Source organism: Narcine bancroftii, chromosome 3 (assembly GCF_036971445.1).
Source record: "Narcine bancroftii isolate sNarBan1 chromosome 3, sNarBan1.hap1, whole genome shotgun sequence".
Lineage (NCBI taxonomy): Eukaryota > Metazoa > Chordata > Chondrichthyes > Torpediniformes > Narcinidae > Narcine > Narcine bancroftii.
In genome coordinates, this window is record NC_091471.1 from 280,116,756 (window position 1) to 280,142,139 (window position 25,384).

The 25,384-nt window shown below is 43.1% G+C and overlaps 1 protein-coding gene across 8 annotated transcripts in view; it reads left to right on the top strand.

The window, feature by feature from the left end:
• mad1l1 (mitotic arrest deficient 1 like 1) overlaps positions 1-25,384 on the top strand; it is a 1,066,498-nt gene that overhangs the window by 850,931 nt on the left and 190,183 nt on the right. For 2 of the 8 annotated variants that reach the window (XM_069928299.1, XM_069928300.1), the window contains exons 19-20: positions 18,800-18,862; positions 20,002-20,059. The exons of 3 other annotated variants lie outside the window; for them this stretch is intronic. In XM_069928299.1, coding sequence (XP_069784400.1) covers positions 18,800-18,862; positions 20,002-20,059 — 121 coding nt within the window. The remainder of the gene's footprint in view (positions 1-18,799; positions 18,863-20,001; positions 20,060-25,384) is intronic. 3 more of the 8 variants (XM_069928301.1, XM_069928302.1, XM_069928303.1) reach the window with 2 other exon arrangements.

Sequence of the window (25,384 nt, forward strand, 5' to 3'; positions counted from 1 at the left end):
TTAAATTGTCTTTGGAACTCAGGAGGAAACCCATCCTCTCCCAGACACTTGTTAGCTTGTAAAGCTCCCAGAGCTTTCTCAGTTTCTTCTCTTGTGAAAGGGCATCTAAATCAACCCATTTTCTATCTTTTAATTTTGGAAGTTCAATATTTGTTTAAAAATTCATCCATCTCATTTTATCTCCTAATAGTTCTGCTTTATATCGTTTCATATAAAATTGTCTAAAAATATTATTTCTTTCTTTCTAATTATGTTATAATATCAGCCTCTTTTTTTTTGCATTTATCATTCTAGATCACCTGTCAAAGTAAAACTATGTGCCTGTTCTCCTCATTCATAATATTTTTCAGTTTTAGTTGTATTTTTTTTTCCTTTCTATATGTTTGTAATGTGTTATATGTCAATTTTTAAATTCTCTAATAATCTATATTTTTCTTGTAGCCCTGTTCTTTGATATTCTTTTTCCAGTTTTGTTATGATACAGGTACACAATCCTTTATCTGGACATCTAAAATTGGGAAAGCTCCAAAAACCAGCAAGTGGGGAGAGAGACAGCAGCGCGAGTCAGGCGGGTGAGAGACTGGCAGCGCGAGTCGGATGGGCGAGGGGGGGGTGACAGCAGCAGAACTGGAAGGGGGTGGGGATGAATACGGCAGCACAATTCAGGTGGGCTTAGATCTGGCTTTCTGAAATATGGAAATATCCAAAATTTCGAATACATTGTCCCCCAAGGGTTCCAGATAAAGGATTGTGTATCTGTATATTTCTCTATACCATCAAACTGTATCATATTCTCTCAAGATTTTTTGTATAAGAGATCATTTGTCCTCTTAAGTAAGCTTTAAGTGTATCCTATATTAAGAAGCTATTATCAGTAGAAGAATAATTAGTTTCACAAAAAAGTTTTATCTGTCTTGTTTTCCATTATCACAATAGTTAAAGTTAATGGCGATTGATCTATAAATTATTCAATTTTTACCACTCTACTTTTTAACTGGGTAGAGATTAAAAACAAATCAATCCTTGTATGTGAATCATCTACCCGTGAGTAGAACGAATAGTCTCTTTCTATGGGGTTCAGCTGTCCCCATATAATCAATAAAATTTAAATACTTCATAAATGATGCTGTCGTTTTTGCAGCTTTTGCCGTTGTTACTGTTCTGGCTGATTTATCCAGTATTGGATCTAAACAGAAATTGAAACCTCCGCCGACCAGTAAATTTTGTCTTCCCTCTGCTATTTTTAAAAACTATCCTTCATAAAGGCTTCATCATAATTTGGTACATAGATATTCATAAAAGTTCATGATTCTGCATAAATTTTAAAATGTGCCATTACAAATCTTCTGGCTTAGTCAGTTAATATTTCTTCTATTATTGTTGGTATATTTTTATTAATTAAAATAGTTATTCCTCTTGCTTTTGAGCCAAATGAAGATGATATTACCTGTCCCACCCATCCTCTTTTTGATTTAGCATGTTCCAATTTGGTAAGATGAGTCTCTTGTAGAAAGACTATGTCTGCCTTTAATTTTTTTTTTGTGTGCCGATCCATTTCCTTTTCACTCACCAATTAACATTAAGACTAATAAATTTTAACCTTCTATCCATGCCAATTTTTAAACAAGTACTGTTTAACAATAAAACTTTTTTGCTTGTTTAAATAATAGTCACCTTTCCCCTTTAAAAAACACATACAATCTCCCTCCCCTGATGGTGACGTAAACAGGAAAGTCAAAAACCCTGCGGAGTCTCTCGAGGAAGAAGACCCCCCCCCCTTAGTGCCATCTCTCCGAGTACCATTCTCCCCCTTAGACCAGAGTCTCCACCCTGCCACTTCTTTTCCTAAGTTTTCACTCTTTACTGAGCTCTCGTGAACATTTCAATAAAATTTCCTTTTCAACAATAAATACAAGTTGGTTTAAAATATAACTTTTATTTAGATCCATTGTAAACATTCTTCACAATCTTCTTCTTTGGAAACATTATTCTTTTCATAAACCTCGCAAGAGGTTTTCCACCTTGTACTTAGTCTTGAAAAATCGCCAATTACCTTCTGCTACTTCAACCCTCAGTGTCATGGGGTATATCATCTAGTATTTCAATTTTTTTTTTTGGAATGCAATTGTCTTTTTACATCATCAAACTCCTTCCTTTGCTTCATTAAAGTAGGACTAAAATCTTGAAAAAAATTAGCACTTGTTCCATGGTCAATCTCGGCCGGGCCATTATTTTGGTTAGAGTATTCATATGCTGTTCCCAGAGTTCTCTCCCATTCCCAGTAACTCAAAAGTCTTACCAGGACCGGTTGTGGTCGCTGATCACCGGCTCTCCTGGGTCCGAGGGTCTGGTGAGCCCTTTCAATATGTAATTTTTCTCTTTGTTTGTCTTTTCCCAGCACTCATGGGATCCATGTTTCAAAGAAGTTCACCGGATATCTTCCCTCGATCCCTTCTTCCAGTCCGATAATGTGAACATTTATTTCATCTGCTAAAATTTTCCATGTGGTCGATCTTCTCCAGTAGTCCTTGTCTGTCCATCTCCCATTTCTTTGCATCTTTTACTAAAGCTTTTAGCTTGTCTTGTGTTTTTACCAAGTCTATTTCTGCTTGGTTCAGTCTTTCCATTAAGTCTTCAACGATTTATTTAATTTCAGTTATCCTTTAAGACATGTCTCTCATTACAGTTTCAATGCCTGCAAATTGATTGTCAAGTTTTCCATTTCTCCAGGATCATATTTACCGTAGTTCTTGTCCTGACTTCCCAGCTCTGCCAGGGTCCACTGGTCCCAAGGCCACTCTTATACCACTCCCTTTTGGGCTTTCACTCAATGTTACTGGCTGAGTAGAAACTTCCTTGCTTTTGTTTTTTTGCTGTCTTGGGTCTCTTGGTACTTTGTTTGTCCATTTTTTGGTGAAAAAATTCCTAATTTTAAGACTTTAAGAGTCTTTCTGATACCCTTCACAGAAAGCTCGATGAAAACATGTCTGTCTAAGTCCTTCACATGACCATGCCCCCCGAATTTCCTGACTTGTTCATGACAATAAATTCTGATTCTGATTCAGGAGAGTGATCTGAGGAAAACATCTGGTCCAGGCAGAGTACCCAACTGAGAATTAAAAATTAGTGCTGACCAACTTACCAATGTATTCACCGATATCTTCAGCATCTCACACCGGCAGTGTGTGTGATACCCACCTGTTTCAAACAGGTGTCAGTCATACCGGTGCCCAAGAAGAGTGTGGTAACCTGCCTAAATGACTATCGACCAGTGGCACTTACATCTACAGTGATGAAGTGTTTTGAAAGGCTGGTGTTGAAGCATATCATCTCCTCTCTGAGCGGCGACATGGATCCATTCCAATTCACCTAGTGTAGCAACATGTCTGCCAGTGGCTCCACGCAAAGCCTCGCAACACCTGGATAGCAAAGATGCAGTTCAACATTTAACTGATAAGCAGACTCCAAGTCTTGGGACTCAACACCCAACTATGTAATTGGATCATGGATTTCCTCATCCACAGACCACACAATCAGTGAGGAACATCTCCACAATCTCCATCAGTGCTGGAGCACCACAGGCCTGGGTCCTTAGCCCCCTGCTCTACTCACTCTGTGGTTTGAAATGACAACGAAACAATCCACAAATTCACTGCGGTAGTGGGTTGTATAAAGAAAGATGATGGGTCAGCATACAGGAGGGAGATTGAAAACCTGGCTGAATGTTGCACCAACCTCCCACCCATTGTCACCAAAACCAAGGAGCTGATTGTTGACTACATAAAGGAAAAAAACAGAGATGTACGATCCAGTGATGATTGGGTGTTCAGAGGTGGAGAGGGTGAGCAAATTAACATTATTGAGAGTTCCCATCTCAGAGGATCTTTCCTGGATCCAATGCACTATTGACATCTTGAAGGAAGCACATCAGTGCGACTACTTCCTCAGGAATTTGCAGAGGTTTAGTATGACATTGGAAACCCTTGCAAATTTCTACAAATGCATCATGGCAGCATCACGGTCTGGTGTGGAGAGACCAATACCTCTGAGCGAAAAGCTCTGCCAAAGGTAGTGGACAAAATCCCTACCCACCATCGAGAACTTCTACTGGGAACACTGCTGTCGGAGAGCAACAGCGCCGAGTCCCTCTAACAATTTTTTGCCCGCTGAAGACATCAGCACCTGCAGCTTTTGTGTTTCTCATGTTATTCACTAGTTTGCCTCCTTTTAAGAAGTGCGCATCGTGGGATTACAGATGAATCATACTTTGTAATTATCTTTTGTATACTCATCCTTGCAATCTCCTCGAAATCAAAATTCAATTTATTGTCCTAGTAATAAAACAGAATCCTATTACATGAAATTCCCTTTATGCCTGCTGCAAGGCAGGGAGAAATTGGCTTGGCGCTTCTTACATTTCCTACAGTCAGAGAAAGAGAGAAGCAAAAGAGAGTCTCCCTGCCCCGAGTCACCAGTGCTTTTGCAGCCTACACAGAGTCCAGTCCAAACCTGAGCTCCAGATCTAAACCTCCGACACGGTTACGGGAAGGTTCATAGTTTATACTAAGAGCCTTAATAAGTGCAGATTGGAAATTTCTGGAAAGAAAAGATCACTACCTTGAAAGAGTATTCTTGACCATTCTATTATATCGGCCCTTATTAAAACATCCACCTTCATCACTGATGCCGCTGTATACATGAAATAGCAAAAAAAAAAGGAGTGAATATTCCCAGAAACAAATTAGCAGACAGGACGGATTTTGAGGAAGCATCACATGAGGCCGGCGCATGCGGGAAACCTGGTTCGAAGTGGACAAATTAGCAGTTGGAACTCCTTGGAAATGCAGAACATAGGACAGTATGGTGCAGGAATGAGCCCTTTGGCCCACGAATTTGTGCTGAACACAATGCCCAAATTAAACTAAAACTCTGCTGATTGCACCCATGACATCGCTCCACCCACTGCATAGGATCAGAAATGGTTCTGCCTCCACCCCACCCCCAAAATCACCTCTCTGCTCTTCCTTCTCCCACCTGTATCCACCTACCACTTGCCAGCCAGTGCACCTCCTCCCCTTTTCCTACCGTCTTATTCTGGGGGGGGGGGGGGTTTCTGATTTTTGGCACATAGTCTGGCGACGCACTCTGCATACCCACCACCCTCTGTGAAAATGTTCCCCTTTAATTGTTTCCTCTTATCTTTAACTAATGTCCTCTTGTTTAGGGCAGCACAGTTAACATAGTGGATAGTGCCACACCTTTACAGCGCCAGCAATCGGGACTGGGGTTCGACTCTCGTGCTGTCTGCGAGGAGTTTGTACGTGTCTGCGTGGGTTTTCTCCGGGGGCTCTGATTTCCTCCCACCAGACTGGGAATGTAGGTTAATTGGGTGTAAATTGGGCAGCATGAATTTGTGGGCCGAAATGGCCTGTTACTGTGCTATATGTCTTACATTTTAAATTTTTTAAAAAGTGAACAAAATGTAACAAAATTGTTTAGACTCTCCCGACCTTGGAAAAAAACTCATGACTCCTAACTCACCATAAGGCCACCCCCCCCCAGATTTCTATGCTCCAAGGAAAATATTCCCAACCTCTTCAGTCTTTCCTATTAATTAAAGGCCTCCAGTCCTGACAATTCCCTTCTGAATCGTTTCTACATCCCTCTGATAGCAGGGGGACCAGAACCAGACATCCTTCTGACCTTATATCTGACCACGATATTCCATGTCCATCTAGTACTCAATGCAGGTAAACTGGAAAGCGACAGATGCTGGAAAAGCAGAGGAACATCCAAATTGCTGGAGGAACTCAGTAGGCCAGGTAGTGACCATTGGATACAATAGGCAGTTGCTTGTATTCAGTGTCCCTTTTGCTTACAGGGAGCTACATAATTGGGCTTTCTCCCTACTCAGCAGTACCTTCCCAGGTCCTCCCTTACACTGTGTACCTGCCCTGGTTTAACCTCCCAAAATGTTTCACTTCACATTTGCTGGAGTTGAATTCTGTTCAATTCCAAATTTGCTTCCCAAACCCCAATTTTGGAGACCACATCCATCAGGCTCTGTGAAAGCTGACTGGAGACTCGTCGATCTTTCAACCCAGGTACCCTTGAACAGTGTAAGGGCAGAGATCTTCCTAATGTGCGCAGCGAAGGCCTGGTCCGTGAGGTGGGGGGGGGGAGGGGGGAGGAGGGAGGAGATCACATGGCCCACAGCAGATTTGACTGAACAAGTGATGGCATTGGACAGAATCTTGTAATTCACATTTTACAGGGAGATGGGTTGCTAATGGAGAAGGAGGATGATGCTGGAGACACCTGGATTTAATCATATAGTGGGGCGGATGTGGATCACTGTGCTCTTCCAGCAGCTCTGGGCCCATTCCATCTCAGCTGGCACCTCTGGTAGCTTTACTCAGCTGAAGGAATAGCTGGAGATTTTCAGCTCCTCCAGGGTAATGTCTGGTCTAGTCTCTCTCACTTGCTGTTGTCTAAAACCTCCCTGAATCCATCCACAGTTTGTACCTGTGCTCTTCACCCACCTATTTGGCTGTCGTCCTCTCACACTTATTTTCAATTCTGTTCTGCTCTTCAGGAGCAAATGCTGACAACCTAAAGAAGGAACTATTCCTGTTGATGTTTGGGCATTTGCTTTCCCCCTGCTCCCCTGGACACTGAGTTAAAGCAATTCATTTTGCTCAACCAGATGCATTTTTCAACTCTTGCAGCCATTGAATTTATGTCCAGGTAGATATCATACACCGCTGATGAAGATTTGTCTAAATTGGCTGTATTGCAGCAATAGATTCATTAGATCACATAATTGCAATGGCAAATTCTAATAGTGGTAAATTTGCATCAGTTGGCTGGGATTAATCTTCAACAGGATTAAAATAAAGTGAGGTTGTTCATTGGGTTCAAAAGAGCAAGTGCAACAAACAGATTTCACCACTTTGGGTTTAAAATTTGCCCAGTTGGGTATTATGAATAGGCAGTGTGGAGTGGGAGGGATACTGGCTGGATTAGTGTGTAATTAGGATACACCAATGTCTTTATCTGCTTAAAAAAAAAATTCTCACTTGGACCATGGTTATATACCAGTGAAGCAATGGGATTACATCTGGAGTATTCAGAGTAGGCTCTTTCAGGTGGCCAATTGCCCCGCATGTAAAGCCGCATGTTTAGGCAATATGCGGCCGTTTTGAGGCCACCTGAATGTGCAGGAGGCGCTCTTGAGGTGAGCTACGTAACTCTCCTCCGAGAGGGATAATCAGCTCAGCTCAGTGGCTTCCCCCAGCCACCTGAATGCAGCTGGCTGAAAGCGGGTGTTAAAGGGTCAGGCTGCTGATCACAGCTGACACTGGGCAGGAGCCGAGTGTGCTCAGAGCCACATCCTGTGCAGCTGTGTCCTTCAGGTGGCCAGCGTTGCGCTTTAAACGCTGCCGCCTGAATGGCAATTTAAAGGGCCACTTCTGCTTAGCGTAGAATGCACCTGAAAAAGCCTAGTAAGAGACAAATTCAAATTTTGCTGGGAGGTTTGAGATGCTAATAGGATCTTTCTCACTTCATTGAAGTATTTAATTTTGACTGGGTTTACAAACAACAGTAAAATGTTGGTTTCAAATCACCCTTGTATTCAAATTCCACATTGTCTCTTTCCTCTCAACTTCTGAAAGCTTCTCCAGCCCTACCATTCTCCAGGGAGTACATCACTGGCCTTGCGAGCATTCACCTCTTCCCGATCTCCCAATTAGCATCCTTCCCTTTAGCCGTGAAGCCCGAAACTGGAATTTTCTCTCCACACCTTTCTGTCTCCACTTTTTTTTTACCCCCAGGGAACTGGTTAAAATTTTCCTGTTTGATAAAACATATAAGCAATTGTCCCCATGTCTCCTTCATCCAGATGTGTCATTGTCATATAACATGCCTTTGGGTGATTAAGAGTGTTATATAAATGCACATTTTATTGCATTTATAGCCAGCAGTCTGGTTGGGGTTGTAGAAAGTTGTTTGCTTTTGCCAATTAAGAAAGGAAGCTTCTACAAATGTTTACAGAAACAATTGTCGGTTTATTAAGCAAAGAGGTATCAAAAAGTGTATCATTTCAACACTCATAACACAAAGTATAATTTTTTTTAAATGAGGTTTTCTCTGAGTGGAAGACTTTTTAAAAAAAAAACTATAGAAGAAATGTGAATATTGATCCTTTGAAGCTCTGATTTTTAAAATAATTTCTTGTAAAACAGATTTGAGGAAAAAGCATTTCTATTATAGAGCTTGGAAAAATTGAAGATAACACATGGAACAACAAAAATTGCTGTACCCCTGTATTAAGCATTCACATAATTAGATCTTAAATCAAAAGTATTGATAGAAATAGAATGATTGTGGCAAATAATCCAATTTGCTAATTAGTGTGAAGTAAATCCTGGGTTTTCACCAGCTTATAAGGAGCTTGGAACAATAGAGCACAGAGAAAGGCCGTTCGACCCTTCTAACCTATGCCGAACTATTTTTCTAGCCAGTCCCACTGCCCTGCACCATATCCCTCCAATCCATGTACCTGTCTACATTTTTCTTAAATGTCCAAATTGAGCCTGCGTTCACCCATTCAGCTGGCAGCGCATTCCACACTCCCACCACTTTCCGCATGAAGTTCCCCTAATGTTCCCTTCAAACTTTTCCTTTTTCATCCTTAGCCATGTCCTCTTGTTTTTATCTCACCTAACCTTGGTGTAAAAACCTCCATTTTCACCCATCATAATTTTGTACATCTCTATCAAATCTCCCCTCACTCTGTACACTCCAGGGAATAAAGTATTAACCCATTCAACTTTTCCCTGTCACTCAGTTCTTCAAGTCTAGCAACATGCTAGTAAATCTTTGCTCTTTTATTGATTTTATTAATATCTTTCCTGGTTTGGTGACCAAAACTTCCCACAATACACTAAATTTGGCCTCACCAATGCTCCAATTTTTGTGTCATTTGCAAAACTTACTGATCCAATTTAACACATTATCATCCAGATCATTGATTTTGATGACAAACAACAATGGACCCAACACCAATCCTGCAGGCATACCACTAGTCACTGGCCTCCAGTCGAGACCAATATGTAATCCAATTTACTACCTCATCATAAACACAAAGTGACTGAATCTTCCCGACTAAGCTCCCATGTGGGACCTTGTCAAACTCCATGCAGTCAACATTCATGGCCTTCCCTTCATCACCTTTCCTGGTAACCTCCTCAAAAAAACTCTACAAGATTGGTTAAACATGACCTACCCTGCAAAGCAGAGTTGACTATCCCTAATCAGTTCCTGTCCATCCAAATACTTGTATATCCAATCACTTGCAACACCTTCATATAACTTACCTACTACTGGGATGATACCCACCAGCCCATAATGTCCCATATTATTTTTGAGAGCCTTTTATTTTAAAACAACAGAACAGCATGAATTTGCCTTCCAGGCCTCCATCAATGACTAAGGACACATAAAATATTTCTGCCAGGGCTCCTGAAATTTCTACACTAGCCTCCTTCAAGGTCCAAGGCAATACCTTGTCTGGCCCTGGGGATTTATCCATCTCTATTTGTCTTAAGACAGTAAGCATACCTCCTCTTTAAATTGTCCTCATTGCATGTTTGCCTTACTTTAATATTCAGTTCCTGAGTAAATACAGATGCAAAAAAAAATTAAGATCTTCCCCATCTCTTTGGCTTCATACATAGCCAACCATTCCGATCAAGAGGGCTAGTTTTGCTCTTAATATACCTGGAGAAGCTCTTAGGATTTTCCCTCATCTTGTCTGCCAAAGAACCTCATGTCTTCTTTAGACTCTCCTGATTTCTTTCTAAAGATTTTCTTTGTGGTATTTTTATACTCCTCAAGTACTTCATTTGCTCTTTGTTACCTATACCTGCTATGCATTTCTCCTCTTCTCAACTAGGTTCCCAATATCCCTCAAAAACCAAGGTCCCTTATGACTGTTAATTTTGCTGTCCAGAAACATACAAATGTTGTGCCCTAACAACATTTGAAGGCCTCCAACTTACCATGCACATCCTTGCCACAAAACAGCCTGTTCCAATCTACATTTATAGATCATTCTCATTTCTTCAAGATTGCCCATTCTCCAAAAGTGTAGAATCTCAACTCTAGGACCAGACTTATCCATAATTACCTTGCAACTAATGGCGTTATGATCATTATAAGTACTGCCCACTCCTACAGTGGTCGCTCGACTTAAGATCCCTTCCTTTTATTAGCTTCAGCTAATAAAAGACCCACTGATCATCCAAATGAGGTCGAGAAACCATTGTTGAGGCAACTGTTGGTTTTCAGCTATTCAGATTATAGCAATTGCCACTGTGCTTGCTTTAACATAGAGCATGGAACACTGCAGCACAGTACAGGCCCTTCAGCCTACCATGTTGTGTTGACCTATGCAAATCTACTCCACAACAATCTGATCCTTCCCTATCTCAGACCCACAGCCCTCTATTTTTCTTACATCCATATCTCTTAAATGTCCCTGTTGTACCATGACTTCTCCCCTAAACTTTCCTCCCCTCATGTGAAACAGATATCCTCTGGGTTTTGCTATTGTCACCACAGGATATAGATGCTGGCTCTCCACTCTATCTATAACTCTCATAATATTATGCACCTCTATTAAGACATCTCTCATTCTTTGTCTCTCTAAAGAGAAAAGCCCTAACTCTGTCAACCTTGCTTCATAAGACATTTCTTTCTAAAGAAATGGAAGCCAATTTCAGATTCCAATCTGCCTGTCATTCAATCTAATGGCTTTACTTCTAAAAGGTTTCACTGTTTCTCATCAAGGCTCATAGTCCTACATTTAAAAATGGGTTTCTTTTTTAAAAAATGATATGAAGATAGGTGGAGGAGCAGGTAGAGTTGGGGAAACAGAGGCTGCAGAATGAATTAGACAGGCCAGGAGTGGCAAATGTTGGAAAGTATACAGTCCTGCACTGAAGAAATGAACGGGCAGACTCTTTTCTAAATGGGGTGAAAACAGAAAATTTCGAGATGCAAAGTGCAGGATGCCCAGAAAATAAACTTGCAGGTTGAGTCAGTGGAGAAGAAGGCAGATGCAAAGGCTGCCATCCATTTCAAGTGGAATAGAAGTCCAGAAATATGATGTTGAGGCTTTATGTAGGGCATTGGTGTGATCTCATTTGGAGTATTGTGAGCTGTTTTTTGCTCCCCCTTTAAGAAAGGGTGTGCTGACGTTAGCGAGGGTTCAGAGGAGGTTCACAAGGATGATTCGGGGAATGAAAGGAAGGATTGACAGCTTGTACTCGTTTGAATTTAGGAGAATGAGCGAGGATCTCTTTGAAACTTTTTGAATGTTGAAAGACATGGACAGAATAGAAGTAGAAAGATTATTTCCCATGGTCGGAGAGTCTAGGACAAGAGGGCCCAACTTCAGAATTCAAAAGTGGCCACTTATATCAGAAAGGCGGAAGAATTTATTTTGCCAGAGTCCCTTTCACACTGCCAAATAAAGTGGGTTGACCTGGCCAATTTAGTGGGTCCATAGAGGGTAATCTGAGGTGTGGAAGGTCCCAACCAGGTAGGGCGAGTAAAAATCAACCGGGCTCTGACTCTTGGTCATTCACTCTGTGGGGGTGCGAATGGTCTTCTCAAATTACTGGCTACCATTAGTAACGTTAGTGCCTACATGCTTGTGTCAGGCTGGCAGTATTATAAGTGATCTTGAGATTATTTAAAGCACAGGAATGGACGGACAGCTTTACCGACCGCGCGCTAACAGCCCCGTCAACTGCACAGTTACATTTCACAGCACGGCCAGTGGGGCTGCCAGAGCATGGCCAGCCGTGCTATGAAATATGACTGTGCGGTCTGTGGGGCTGTCAGAGCGGGGCCAGGGAAGCTGTCAGCGGCACCATCTCAAGATGACTTGTAATACCTAATACAATATAATGCTATGTAAAAATAGTTGTTATACGCTATTTAAGCAATAATGACAAGCAGGTCTGTTGGTTTGTCCTAAGTTTCAACAATCTGAAGCCCACTGTGATAGATTTTCCCACTGAGCACAAATGTCTTACTAAATTGTGTGCATTTTTTCCTATGGTCTTTTATACATGAGCGCATATGTGCATTATTCTCGCTACTATTTCATTGCCCTGTGAGTATGTAATATGTTACTCGTGACATCACCGCTGGAGGTGGGGCCCCCCTTCGATCCAAGGGATCCAGGTGAACCAGGTAAATCATGGTCCAGCGTGAATGGCTTACTGCATGCCTAGTAAGTTTACCTGCTTCCTAGGAGGATTGGCGGTACTGCCACAGGCGATTGTGGGAGCCAAGCCTTTGGGTGTATTTAAGGCAGTTGTTGATTAACCATGGCTTCAAAGATACAGGAGGGGTAGTAGGCCATTTGGTCTATCTTGTACCCTCTGCCATGCCATCATAAACTGATCCATTTCTACCACTCAACCCCACTCTACTATCTTCTCCCCATAACTTTGGATACCCTGACTATTCAGATTCCTGAATGAAGGCCCCAATTTTAGTCACTCCAATACTTGGAACTGCTCAGGCCTTGCAATTCCTTTCTTTGCTCGTCGATATGCCTCTCCTCTATTCTGACACTCCTGAATCCAAGGCTTTGTCCTTGCCTTTTGCCACTAACATTTCACAAAGGTTTATATGGCTTGATGCTGAAGAGAAGGATAAAACCCTGTGGGACGTTGTACTGCGTAGATTCAGAAATAATTGGAGTGGAGCAATGAGGCAGGGTAAAGAAAATCCTTCTAGAAGGAAATGAAACAAATAACGTAGATTACTTTCCTGATGGTTCTTCTGCTTGTGAGAGTTACAGTAGTATTGGAATCATATGAAAATATAAAAGTTGAAAAAATAGGATCGGAAATATTGCCTTTTTTAAAGCTCTGTCAAAGCGACCCATGCAAACACTGTTCTCCCCCACCGCACAGTCTGAGTAGGCTTTCTTTAGGTCTGACCATCCTCCCTCTCCCCAAACATCCTAATCCTCTGTCATCTTCTGCTCCCATTAGGATTTCAAGAAACAAAACGTACCATTGAGTGAGCTTTTTAAATGAATATCAGTTCTCTTGTACTTTGAGTAAAGAATAGAAGCTTCCTCTGCTTGGAAGGCTTTGTAAAGTGACTGTCAAATAAGAAATTTGCACTCCTCCATGACATAGTAAGTTTTTTTTTGCTTGTAAAGACAACAAGAATGGAAACTCGTGCTGGAATATTAGAGTTGCTTTGAAATAAGAGCACAGATGATTTGAGATTTCATCCTGGCATTCTGCCTTGTTTAAACATTCCATTTATATGGACGCGTGGGTGAATATTTGGGCTTGACATCTGCAGCACACATCTGATTAAGGCAGCCTGATGCATTCATTGGGGATTGGAAGCAGTTCAGATTGACTTAGAAACAGAACTAATTGAGTGTATTGAAACAACAGCAATCTAAAGTCAGGGTGTTGCGAACCTAGCCATTAAAAACTGATTGTCTGCAGACTCTCCTGTTTAACTTGTCTACATTGAAGCTGGGCTATTGTGGGTGTGCAAAACTAAACTAACTAAACACTGGTCCTGGTTTCCATTAGGCACAATCAATAAATCCCATCTGTTTCTTCCTCGCTCAACATAGTTCGTTTGCAGTGATGTGCTTGTCCCAAATCAAACTCTTCTCCAGAGATTTGATGACAAAATCTGGACTGATACAATATTGAGTGAGCCAAGTATTGTTGGAGATGAAATTTTTCAATGAGAAATTAAACTGAGGTCCAATCTGCTGTCTCTAAAGGACATCAAAGATACCATCTGCTGTTTTAAAGAAGAAAAAATTTCTTCTCCATATTCAGCCCAATCAATATCGTAAAACCAATCTATCTGGTCATTATCACTTTGTAGATTGTGGGAACTTGGTGTGTGCAAGCTGAGTGCCTCTTTATCTCATTTATATTAGTTCATTTTTATATTTTTTTCTTAATGTGCATTTATGATTATTATATGCTGTGTATTTGTGTGTAGGCGCGTGCACCATGGTATGGAGAAACACAGTTTCGTCTGATTGCGTGTATAGTCAGATGATAATAAACTTGAACTAGAAATGAATACAGTAAATGAGCTTCCAACTAATTTTATGGACTGCAGAATATTTCAATACAGCCTGATGTTATGAAGGGAATGTTCTCCTTCACAGTTGTCTGGTGCTAGGAGGGTGCAGAGTGATTTGGACAAGTTAGGCGAGTGGGCCAGGACATGGCAGATGCAATATAATGTGGATAAATGCGAGGTTATCCAGTTTGGAGGTAAGAATAGGAAATCTAAATGGTATCTGTTTAGGAAAAGGGGAGATGCAGAGAGACTTGGGTGTTGCTGTGCATCAGTCGTTGAAAGTGGGTGTGCAGGTTCAGCAGGCGGTGAGGAGGGCCTTGGTGAGACCACACCTGGAGTTCTGCGTGGAGTTTTGGTCTCCTTATCTGAGGAAGGACATCCTCGCCATGGAGGGGGTGCAGAGTAGGTTCACTAGACTGATACCAGGGATAGAAGAACTTGCATATGAAGAAAGGTTGGATAGACTAGGCTTGTATTCTATGGAATTTAGAAGATTGAGGGGGGATCTTATAGAAACATATAAAATTCTTAAGGGTTTAGACAGAAGGTTGTTTCCATTGCTGGGAAAAACTAGAACCAGGGGTCACAGTTTAAGGATAAGGGGGAAGTTTTTTAGGACTGAGATGAGGAAAATTTCTCAGAGGGTGGTGGATCTGTGGTATTCTTTGCTACAGGAAGTAGTTGAGGCTGGTTCCTTGTCAATATTTTAAGAGTAGGTTAGATTTGGCCTTTGTGGCTAAGGGGATCAGGGGGTTATGGGGAAAAGGCAGGAACCGGGTACTGATCAGCCATGGTCGTATTGAATGGCTCTGTAGACTTAAAGGGCAAAATGGCCTACTCCTGTACCTATTTTCTATGTTTCTTCCTAAACCTATGTTTCCTGATTTTTGAAGGCCTTGGCTCCAGTTCCACTGGTACATCTTAGCTGGGCCATCACTGAACAGTCTTCTCTCACATGGCCTTGAGTGACACAGAGCAGCTGAGCCCAATCCTATGCCCAAATCATTGGGAAGAACCCATGAACAGGCACTTCGACGACCTCAATCTCCTCAGCCATGAAACACCCTGCAATGGTGTCGTGGAATAGAATCTAGACATCAAAAATGCAAGCAAACATTGAGTTGCTGGAGGAACTCAGCAGGTCAGGAAGCATCCATGTGTAGAAATGGTCAAGCAATGTTTAAAATTGGACCTTTTATCGAGGCTAAAGAGGGATTAGAAATACACTCCTGTTCTTACTTTTCTATCTGACCCCCCTCCTTGTGAACTCTCCCTCTACCTCTCTCCCTCTCCCCCCCTCATAGTCATCTCTCCCTCCACCTCTCCCTCTCCTAGTGGACTCTCCCTCTCCCTGTCTTCCCCTCCCCCCCCCCGTCCAATACCCTATCACCTTCTCAGCCCCTTTCCAGCTTCTTCCGCCCCTTGATATAGTTGATATCTCCCCTTTACATGAGTCTTGATTCAAGTTCTGACCCAAAACGTTGACTGATCATTTTACTGCCCCACCCAAGACCGCAGGAAACTGCAGAGGGTAGTGAATGTGTCTCAAGTCATCACACACAACCCCCTCGACTCCATCTAAAACTCATGCTGCCTTGGAAGAGGAACCAACATATTAAAATACTTGTCCCATCCCAGCCACACTCTCATCACCAACCCCTCCCCCATCCTCTCCAGGAAGAGGATTCATGAGTATGGGACGTGCACGTCTAAATTCAAAGACAGTTTATTTCTTAATGTTATGTCTTTTTGAAGGATCCTCAAAATTGTAAATTAAAAAGCTGTTTTCACTGCATACCAACAGATCTCTATAACTGCATTTCTGTACCGTGCTTCTTGTACTATTTATGAGATATCTAACTGGTCTGCTCTTAAAACTACTTTTATCACTGCATCTTGGTGCATATGACATACACTTGAACAGTCGATGAGCTAATGGGGGCAGTTAGGGACAAAAATGGAGCCCCAGTTAGCAGATAAAATGGGTTTAGAGGGACATGGACCAAATGGGATTGGTCCAGACTGCCACATTAGATAGCATGAACGAATAGGACTGAAGGGCCTATTCTTGGCTGTATGATTCTACTGTGGATGTTGCCTGACCTGCTGAACTCCTCCAGCAGCACAACGTTCGTTCAGAATTTCAGAATCTGCAGTCTATGTATTTCCCTGTTTAAAAAGTGCAAACTGTCTTGTGATTCAAGAGTGGCTTTGATTTATAAAGCACCTTTCACTGGAGTGCCATCAACTAAAATTATCAACAAGCCAATGCAGAGGGAAATGGGACATGCTTTCAATAGTTTGTCGACAGATAGGTTTCATGAAAGGAGAGAGAAATGGAGGTGGGATCCTTGCAGGGCTGTTTATCACTGCTGCTGTGTCAACAGATTAAGGCCTGATAAGTCAAGACTGTAAAGTCCTCCCTCTACCGAAGTAAAGCTGGTGGAAACAGTTCAGCCCAGATGGTTTCTGTGTCCTGTTAGAATCAATTTAAGATGAAAGTCCATCTGCAAAAACAAATTGTGGACGCTGAGCCCCATGAAGTCCACTTTTCCTTCAGGAACCAGGGCCTTGAACAACCCAAAGCGTGAGCACCTGGGCATGCTCAGTGTAATACGCAAACATGCTGGATAAACTCAGCAGGTCACACAGCATCTATAGGAAGGGAAAGGCAATCACGTTTCAGGCCTGGGCCCTTTGTCAGATATAAAGCAAAAATAGGCAAATGTCTGAATAAAATGGTGGAGGAGAGGAGGGAGGAAAGGTTGGGGGAGGAACACAGACTAACATGTGAGAGTTCATAGGAGGACACAGGTGAAAGAGAAAGATGCTTAGAAATAATCAGGGGAGACAGCCAAGGATGCTCGGTGGACGTTATCTCAGAGATTTTTGCCCCCTGTGGGCAAGGCACTTGCATGGTATGGCCCATTTAGCCGAAACCTGGCCTTCAGGATGCTTGTGAGCCCTGCCTCCATTTTTCTTCAAAGGAAAAGTAAAAAAAACAAATTGCGGATGTTAGAATTCTGAACTAAAAACAGTAAATTTGGGAAACACTCAGCTGGTTAGGTAGCATCTATGGAAAGAGAAACAGTTAACCGGCCAGGTCTGGATTACAGTTATACTGTCTCAGAGGCCCGATGAAAGGTCACAGGCCTGAAATGATATCTCTGTTTCTCTTTCCACTCTTGCTGCCTGACCTGTTGAGGGTTTCCAGAAATTGCTGTTTTGGTTAAAGGAAACGTGCAAGAGGGGCCCAGATCGTGAAGTCTCAGACTTTAATTGATTTAAAAATGTCTTTTTAATTTGCCACTGTACCTTCGCCACTTCCCTTGTGGCATGTTGGTTCAAAGGCTCCAGTAGTTTGGAAAAGTGGCCAAGAGTTGCCAGTTGTGAGACACAAATGTGTTATTATTTCAGATAAACTAGCAAAGCAGAATCATAGAGTCACACAACATAGAACAGGCCCTTCAGCCCGAGTTGGCACTCTGCGCTAGTCTCATTTGGTTCATATCCTTCCATCGATAAATCTGTCCAAATGTGCATTTCTATAGCACCTTCACTGCCTGGTGGGCATTAATATGGATGGAATAAAAAGAAAAACAGAAAATGCACAAAATAATCAGCCCATCAGGTCGCATCGGTGGGAAGAGAACAGTTTAAGGTAGAAGAGCCGTTGTTAGAACTAAGAAGGAGACAAAAGCAGCTTGCGGAGCTGTAGGCAAGGTGGGGGGGGGGGGGGGGGGTGTCTCTGTTCTGCTGAAACCAGGGTGAACATGGAATGTTTTAGTCCAGATGGACACTTGATTGTAGGTATGGGGATTATGGGTTGAAGGGCCTCCTCCTTCTGTGCCATGTGACTCCATCTACAACCTTCCAGCCCTTTTAACTTAAAAGAGCATCTCCAGGTGCTTCACAGGGGTTAGGAATTGCCCATAGAGTGAAAGCTTGATCAAGGAATAAATCTTAACCATAAGACTTGGAAGCACCCAATGACGGCCTCCACAGCCATTTGTGGTTATGAATTCCACAGATCTGCCACCCTCTCTCTGGCTGAAGAAATTCCTCCTCATCTCTTTTCCAAAGGGATTTCCTTTCATTCTTGAGGCTGTCTCTCTGAATCTTAAACTACATTTTGAAAGAGTTAAGTGGAGGTTTGAGGGAGGAAGTTTTAGAGCTTTGGCTTTGACAGCTGAAGGCATGACCACCGTTGGTGTGACGGTTCCATTTCCAGTTGGTCAAGGAGCTAGAATTCAAGGAGCATGGGATTCTCAGCAGGTGGTAATTTTTCAGAAGGTTAACTAGAGTTTCTGGAGGAGTTTGAAGTTTATGGAGAGACTGGAAACAAGAATAAGAATTTTAATTTTGAGGTGGCAGATTTCGGTCAACATAGCGGTTGGCCTTTTTAGTGCCAGCGATCAGGGTTCGAATCCCCCACTGTCTCTAAGGAGTTTGCATGTTCTCCCTGTGTCTGCATGGGTTTTCCCTGGGGGCTCTGGTTTCCTCCCACTGTTTGAAACTTACGGGGGTGTAGGTTAATTGGGCGTAAATTGGGCAGCACAGACTCGTGGGCCGGTTACCGTGCTGTATGTCTAAATTTAAAATTTAAATTCAAAAAATGTAAAATCAAATTGTTGCTTACCAGGAGGTATCGTCAGCCGGCAAGCTGGTCAAAGGCACAACAGATGATTTTGGAGAGCAGAACAAGGTAATCCTGCTGTTAGTGGCTACTAACAGAGTATCCCCAAAAATTTAACATTTAAATTTTAAAATGTTATTTATACCATGGTAAAAGCTGATTCCAGCCATCAAGTCACATGCCACCTAATTGCACCCTATTAACCTCCAACACTGTATGCTTTTGGAAGATGGGAGGGAACCGGAGCACCCGCTGAAAAACCACACAGGTCACAGGGAGAACACATGTAAACTCCTTACAGACAGCACAGGATTCCAATGTGGCTCACTGGCGCTGTAAGAATGTTGCACTAACCGCTACACTATAACTGTGCAGCCTTTTGTGGCACTGGTGATAGAACGATATTGCCATTGAAGTACTTTGGAATTTGCTACTGGAATGTAAAAATTACTAGTTTGCGTACAGCAATGTTAGAGTGTCACAATAATTTATTTAAATGTGGCTGGTTGAGGTAGAAAGTTTGAAGCGTGGAGACTCCAGGATCTTGCTGCAAGTGATAGCGCTTTGAAAGTTTTCTCTGCCTTTAAAGTGCTACACGGTGGATTGCTTTATGAAATTGCTGAGCTGGCTGCATTAGAAGCTGCTAATACATGCAAAATCCAGCAAAGGGATTTTATTTTTAATATCCTCAAATCTTTATGGTGGTAAACATACAAAAAAAATAGATAATGGAAGTGGTTCCAGTGGATATATAGCAGTTGTTATTTAAGGATTACAGCCCAGTAATGAAATAGTGAGGCTGATGCTCTTTTTAAGACTTAGACTTCTGGGTAAATCCTGATTTTCTTTCACGCAAAGCAAGTGAGGAAGTGTGATAAAAGAGCCTCCTTATTCTTATATTTTGAAATTCAAAATGTAAGTTTAATACAAAATTCTGTGATTAAAATGAGTTAAAGCAGCAGAAAAGATACTGATGAAATAAACATTTTGCTGTCCTGTGGGTAAAGCAGGAATATTGATCAGGTTTAGAATTCCTAAGAGAAAATGCTGACAGGCGTATAAAAAAAAAAACTAAACCGCTAGGCCAGCAGGAATGTGATTTTTAAAAGTTTCTTTTTCCAGACTCCAGGGACTTGCCAAGAAAGTTCTTTCTGTTAGTTATTTTTCTTTTAAAATCCTGAGTTTTTATATTTTGTTATCCTTTGTAGGGCTCTGTGCAAGAAAGAGGGATTAGAAGTTTCAAGTGGCTCCCTGGAGCACAGGGAGGTGAGTGAGATAATGTCAGATTGCCACGGTGACCACAGTCCTCCCTTGATGCTTCTCACTGACTACTGCAAACTTCTCAAGCAATGTTTGTGTAAACTTTTCTGCTGAAGGAGCAGGGAACCAGAAATGGGAGAGCACCTCCTGTTGAGAAGGAGAAGCAGAGGAGATGACCCTACAGGGCAGTGAGCATAACAGCGGACCAGCAATGGGCTCAGTGGCTGAGAGACCCACACAGGCTGCGTGCAACGTAGTCGGGGGATCTGCACAGGCTGCTAGAGACTAGATCATGGGAACCGGGTATCAGAGCTGGGATTCGAGAGAGTGCTGAGGGCAAGGCGGCTCAAAAGGGGCCTCGGGCGCTGAAGACTTCCTGATCATGTCAAAAGTTTGGATCTGGATCTCAGGTTGCCGAGGCTGTGGGAGCACTGGAGGTGAATCCACTCACACTCAGTGACTTTTGTTTGCCTCTTTCTCTCTTACTGTAAGGGCAACATTAAGGATGTCTCTTTGTCTGCCTTATGGTAGGCAGAAGGCATTTTCACATAGTATTACATGTTCTGTGCTATTGTGGCGGCATGGTTAACGTAGCAATTAGCGCAATGCTGTAACAGCACTAGGGATCGGGACCAGAGTTCGCTGTCTATAAGGAGTTCATACGTTCTCCTCGAGTGTGCATGGGTTTCCGCCGGGGGGTTCGGTTTCCTCCCACCCTCCAAAACGTACCGGGGATTGCAGGTTAATTGGGTGTAATCGGGCAGCACGGGCTTATGGGCTGAAAAGGCCTGTTACCGTGCTGTATGTCTGAACTTTAAAAATTTTTTCAAAAAATTAAAATTTAAAATTACACAACAACCAAGGAATATTGAATCATTAAGCTTTTTCCCTCTCTGATTGTTCTGCAACATGAAGAGTCAAATTCTGAGCAGTTTGGCAATTGAAGAGTTGGAAGGCTGAGGCAGGAATGTGGAGAATTCAAAAGTACAGTTTCATTCAAGAGTCTGAATGCCTTTTAATCTTGCATTTGAACAAAAGCTGCACTTTATATGGGCCAGCTTAATGAATAAATACATTCAAAAACATTTAACTGTAATAATGCTTCAGTAAATAAAATAAAAGCAAGGAAAAATAGTAATGGTTAAAATTGAAGGGTTGTGTATGAATATGGAAAGTATTCATCACTAAATCAGCGCGCCCATGTCAGAAAGAGAGACAAAGTCGCAGAGTGGCCATGTTAGCCATTTGTCTTTCTCTTTGAAAGCAGCAACAATTGAATGAAAGATTAATAAAGAGGAAGACAGATTATAAGAGCTAAGTTGTCAAGAAACAGAATAAAAATGCACTGCTGGATCTTCCACAACTAAGGGAACAATGCAGCAAGAAACGTGTGGTTCCCGATGGTCAAGATCAAGAAAAATTTGGCCAAGGAATTGAGCAACAATTGTTTTCTTGTTTTTCTCCACTGGAGAAGATCCAGTAAATGCATCATAAAAAGGGTTTAATAACAAAAAAGGTAATTTGTCTAATTGAAGAGAAAGTGCAGGGTAAATGAAGAGGACTAAAACCAGACCTTATTGCTTGGATCCCAGGGCTCAAAAAGAGCTGACTGCACAGAGAGCAGATGCATTTGTCTTGGAAAGTATAGGTAAAGAGAATTGGGGGTAACATGTCAGCACTTACAGGATTCTTCAAGCACAAAATGAATAGAGTGTTCATTTGTTAGATGCTGGCATTGTGGGTTTTAAATGGGATGGTGCAAGATTACGTCCTGCAAAATCTTTATTATTAAAGATGCAATGATAGGGACATAAAATTCCTGAAACACGAGCTGTGAGCCCACTCTTTCGCCACAATCAGATGCAATGATAGCAGTTCATCCGTTTTTCACTGACCATGCCCAACTCTTGATGGCATACATTAGGAAGATGGTCTGCTGAATCCTGGAGCATGATTGGAGTGTGTCAAAGGGAGACAGAACGTTCTTCAGCTCTAACAGTTAACAGTGACCACCAATCATTATATTCGACTCATTTTATTCTCCTTGCGTTCTCATCAACTCCCTCAGATTCGACCACACGAGGGGCAATTTACTGCAGCCGATTAAGTTGTAGGCCTTTGGGATGTGTGAGGAAGTACACTCAGTCACAGGGAGAACATGCAAACTCCGCACAGACAACGCTATGGGACAGGATTGAGGAGGGCAGAAGAGACTGTTTCCAGAGGGGAGGAGCAGAGCCAGTGTCCGTGTCGGCAGGGGCAGCTCTCGGCTTTATCCCAGGGTGGTTGTAGCTTTTCCCCTGGCCTTTTCTCCCCCCCCCCCCCCCCCCACAAAGCTCTTTCCACAGAGCGTAAATGGCAGAGATCGGGATCCCATCTATGCTGGCACAGTCCACCCCGTGTGCAGCAGATCCACGAACAGCTGCCTGCGTGTAAAGCGAGAAGGAATTTATTTCTAGTCCTCACTGCTGCCCTACGGACCCGAGCGGGTCATGTATTCTAACCCTTCCAAGAGGGTGGTGGCATCCTGCACAGTCTTCCCATTAGTCGGTGCCATGAGTGCCAGAACCACTGATTTAAGGTCAGGGGCTGCAGTGGTTACGAGGTGCCCCACGAGTGTGCCAGTCACCCTTGTATTTTCAATAAAATGTGGGTTGATAGCCCCCTCGTAAATCCTGTTGATCAGGACCCACACTCTATTAACCTGGGTACCCTCACTGACAGTACCCCATTGTGGGTGCCTTTGTAGATCCCACTCCAGGAGGGTGGGATACCAGACCCTTACCGCAGTCACCACCTGATCCCACAGAGTGGTGCCTTCCTGAACCTCTGGTTGTGGCACCCGTAGGGCATTGTTAATGCTCTGCTGGTCAGAGAGGCTTTCCAGGATGCTCGCCTCTTGGTGGGCAAGGCTCACATTGGGGGCCCCTTCATCCCACAGCCAGAGCAGCCATGCAGCCAGGTGCTCATCTGGTCGCTAACGATACCAGTCTGCTAGCTGGGTTAACTCTTTGGGAGAAGTAGCACATTTCAGTCAACTCAGAGTGGCCCCCTTCTCTCCACTCCCTGCGCTGGGTCCGGGACCACATGGTGATGGGGTCACATGTACAGGGGTTTGTTTAGGGGGAGGGCGAAGTGGCTGTGGGGCTCAGGCTTCAGCTCCTCCTCGCCCTCATCTTGACAGATGTCCCCATCCCCCAGCCATGCATCCAGCTTGTTGCCCCGTTGGATCATTGTTCGGACTTTCAGTGGGTCTGGCTGGCAGCCAGACCCACAGGCAGCCTGCACCTTCTGCAACTGTATGAGCCTGCAGGCAACTTCAGTTCCCATGACCTTGAGATCGCTGGCTCGAGTCTGGGCTGCCTCCTGCAGCGGGCAGGAGCGCTGCCGAAGCTCCTTTAACTCCCTGTCCTTTTGGCTGCATAAATGCTGGATCTGGTTAGTAATCCCGACCTGGCGACTCAGGAGGGACGCAAACAGCCAAAAGACACCCCTTTGACTCCCCTTGGCTTTGGGGAACCCTGTCTTAAGGAGAGAGACCACATGGTGCCCCAGTTTCTCACCATGTGGATTCAATTGCTCAGACCAGTCCATTGGTTTACTGTGGTCTGCCAGCATGCTGGCCAAGCACTCAAATCCCTCCCCCTCATCTATCCACCTCGGTATCCTATCCTCAGTGCCTGCACTGGCTTTTTTGTCCCTGTTGCAGAACATTTCCCCACACCTGTGTCCAGCCAAGACCCCTGAGATCCTGCTTGCAGTGCCAATTGTTGTGTGAGGAAACTGGTTTCGTAGGTCTCAAAGGCAAGGACACTGAACACAGTTTTGATGTAGGGAAACACACACACACACACACACACACACACACACACACACACACACACACACACACACACACACACACACAATTAACTGGTAGACACAATGATCAGGGAAACATCACTACAATGCCCCACCACCCCTCAACTCAGTGCAGGCAAGGCACGGCTCTATGCTACAAGGGACACTAATTAAACACTCCCAACCCTTTTAACAGTGCACATCTTACCAACAGTTTCTCCAGCACCCTTCCACATTTCTAGGTCTGGGGTGAAGCAGGGTCTTTCCCAAGCTGGCAAAGGGAGAACAAAGAGCACATGCCACCTTTATAGTGCTGGAGGAACAAGCCCACATTATTTACTGGGGACCAATGACTCAATGGCAGGAGGGTTAATCTAATTACAACAGCCAATTGCCCAAGGCCAAGTATAGGCAGGCTGGAGAGTGCAGTCCAGGTAATTTACATGTGTCCAACAGCAAGGTGTGCACTAATGGGTGGGGCAGAACCCAACCTTGATTGGCAGCTGGTGTGTCCTCTGATTAGGTAGGGGGTAGTGCTGTCACATGACAGCCACAACCTTTCCCAATGCACAGGGAGAACATGCAAACTCTGCACAGACAGCGCTGTGGGACAGAATTGAACCTGGGTTCCACTGCTTTGAACCAGCGGCACTCCTTGCTGCACCAGTCACGACTGCCTTTGCTGTCCTGGTGTTTTGTTGGTGTGAGTACTGTTACATTTGTGTTTTTCTGAAACTGGAGGTGTACCAAGAGGTCACGGGACATGTTAGGTGCTGAGGACAAATGTGAACAAAGAAGAAGGTTGGAATATTTTCCCAGTTGGATGAGAATGTAGAAGATGATCAGTGACAATGGAAAAGATTGAAATGGATGTAATCATCCAAGACTTCATTCAGCAGAATTCATTTCAAATTGAGTGAAATTAACAAAATTTCAAGCGAGAAATATCCGTCATTGAATAAGTTCATTCATTTGGGCAAATTACTGTATAGTTCACAGTTCTGTGCTGTCGTTTTCAAACTGAGAAAATGGATTGTAAATTGCATTTGCGTATCCTGAAGTTTGTGAAAGATTCCAGGCCACGTTCTGTCCTCAAGGTAATATTTAATGAATAAAGCTTCAAAACTATTATGGCAAGTTTTCACAAAGTACAATGAAAGCTCACCTTTCAATAGAAATACAAACTCTCTCCATTAAAGCATTCAGCAGAAACTTTGGCCACACTGCGTAAAAATGATGGTCATTCCAAGTATTAGGCTCTCATTTTGCGAAGGTGTTCATTATCATTCCTGAAGCTCCCTTTTACTAAGATGTTGTTTTTAAAAGCACATGTATCCAAATTATGTCTGGCAATCACTTTCGAACTTTCTCTCCACCCCATTCCTTTTGAGGCTGAAGAGTACAAACTTTCTTGGGGAGCCTTGTTGATGATGGTGTGGTCTGCCTCCTCTCCTCTTCGCTGCTCTCAGACCCTATTCACCAGAATCAAAT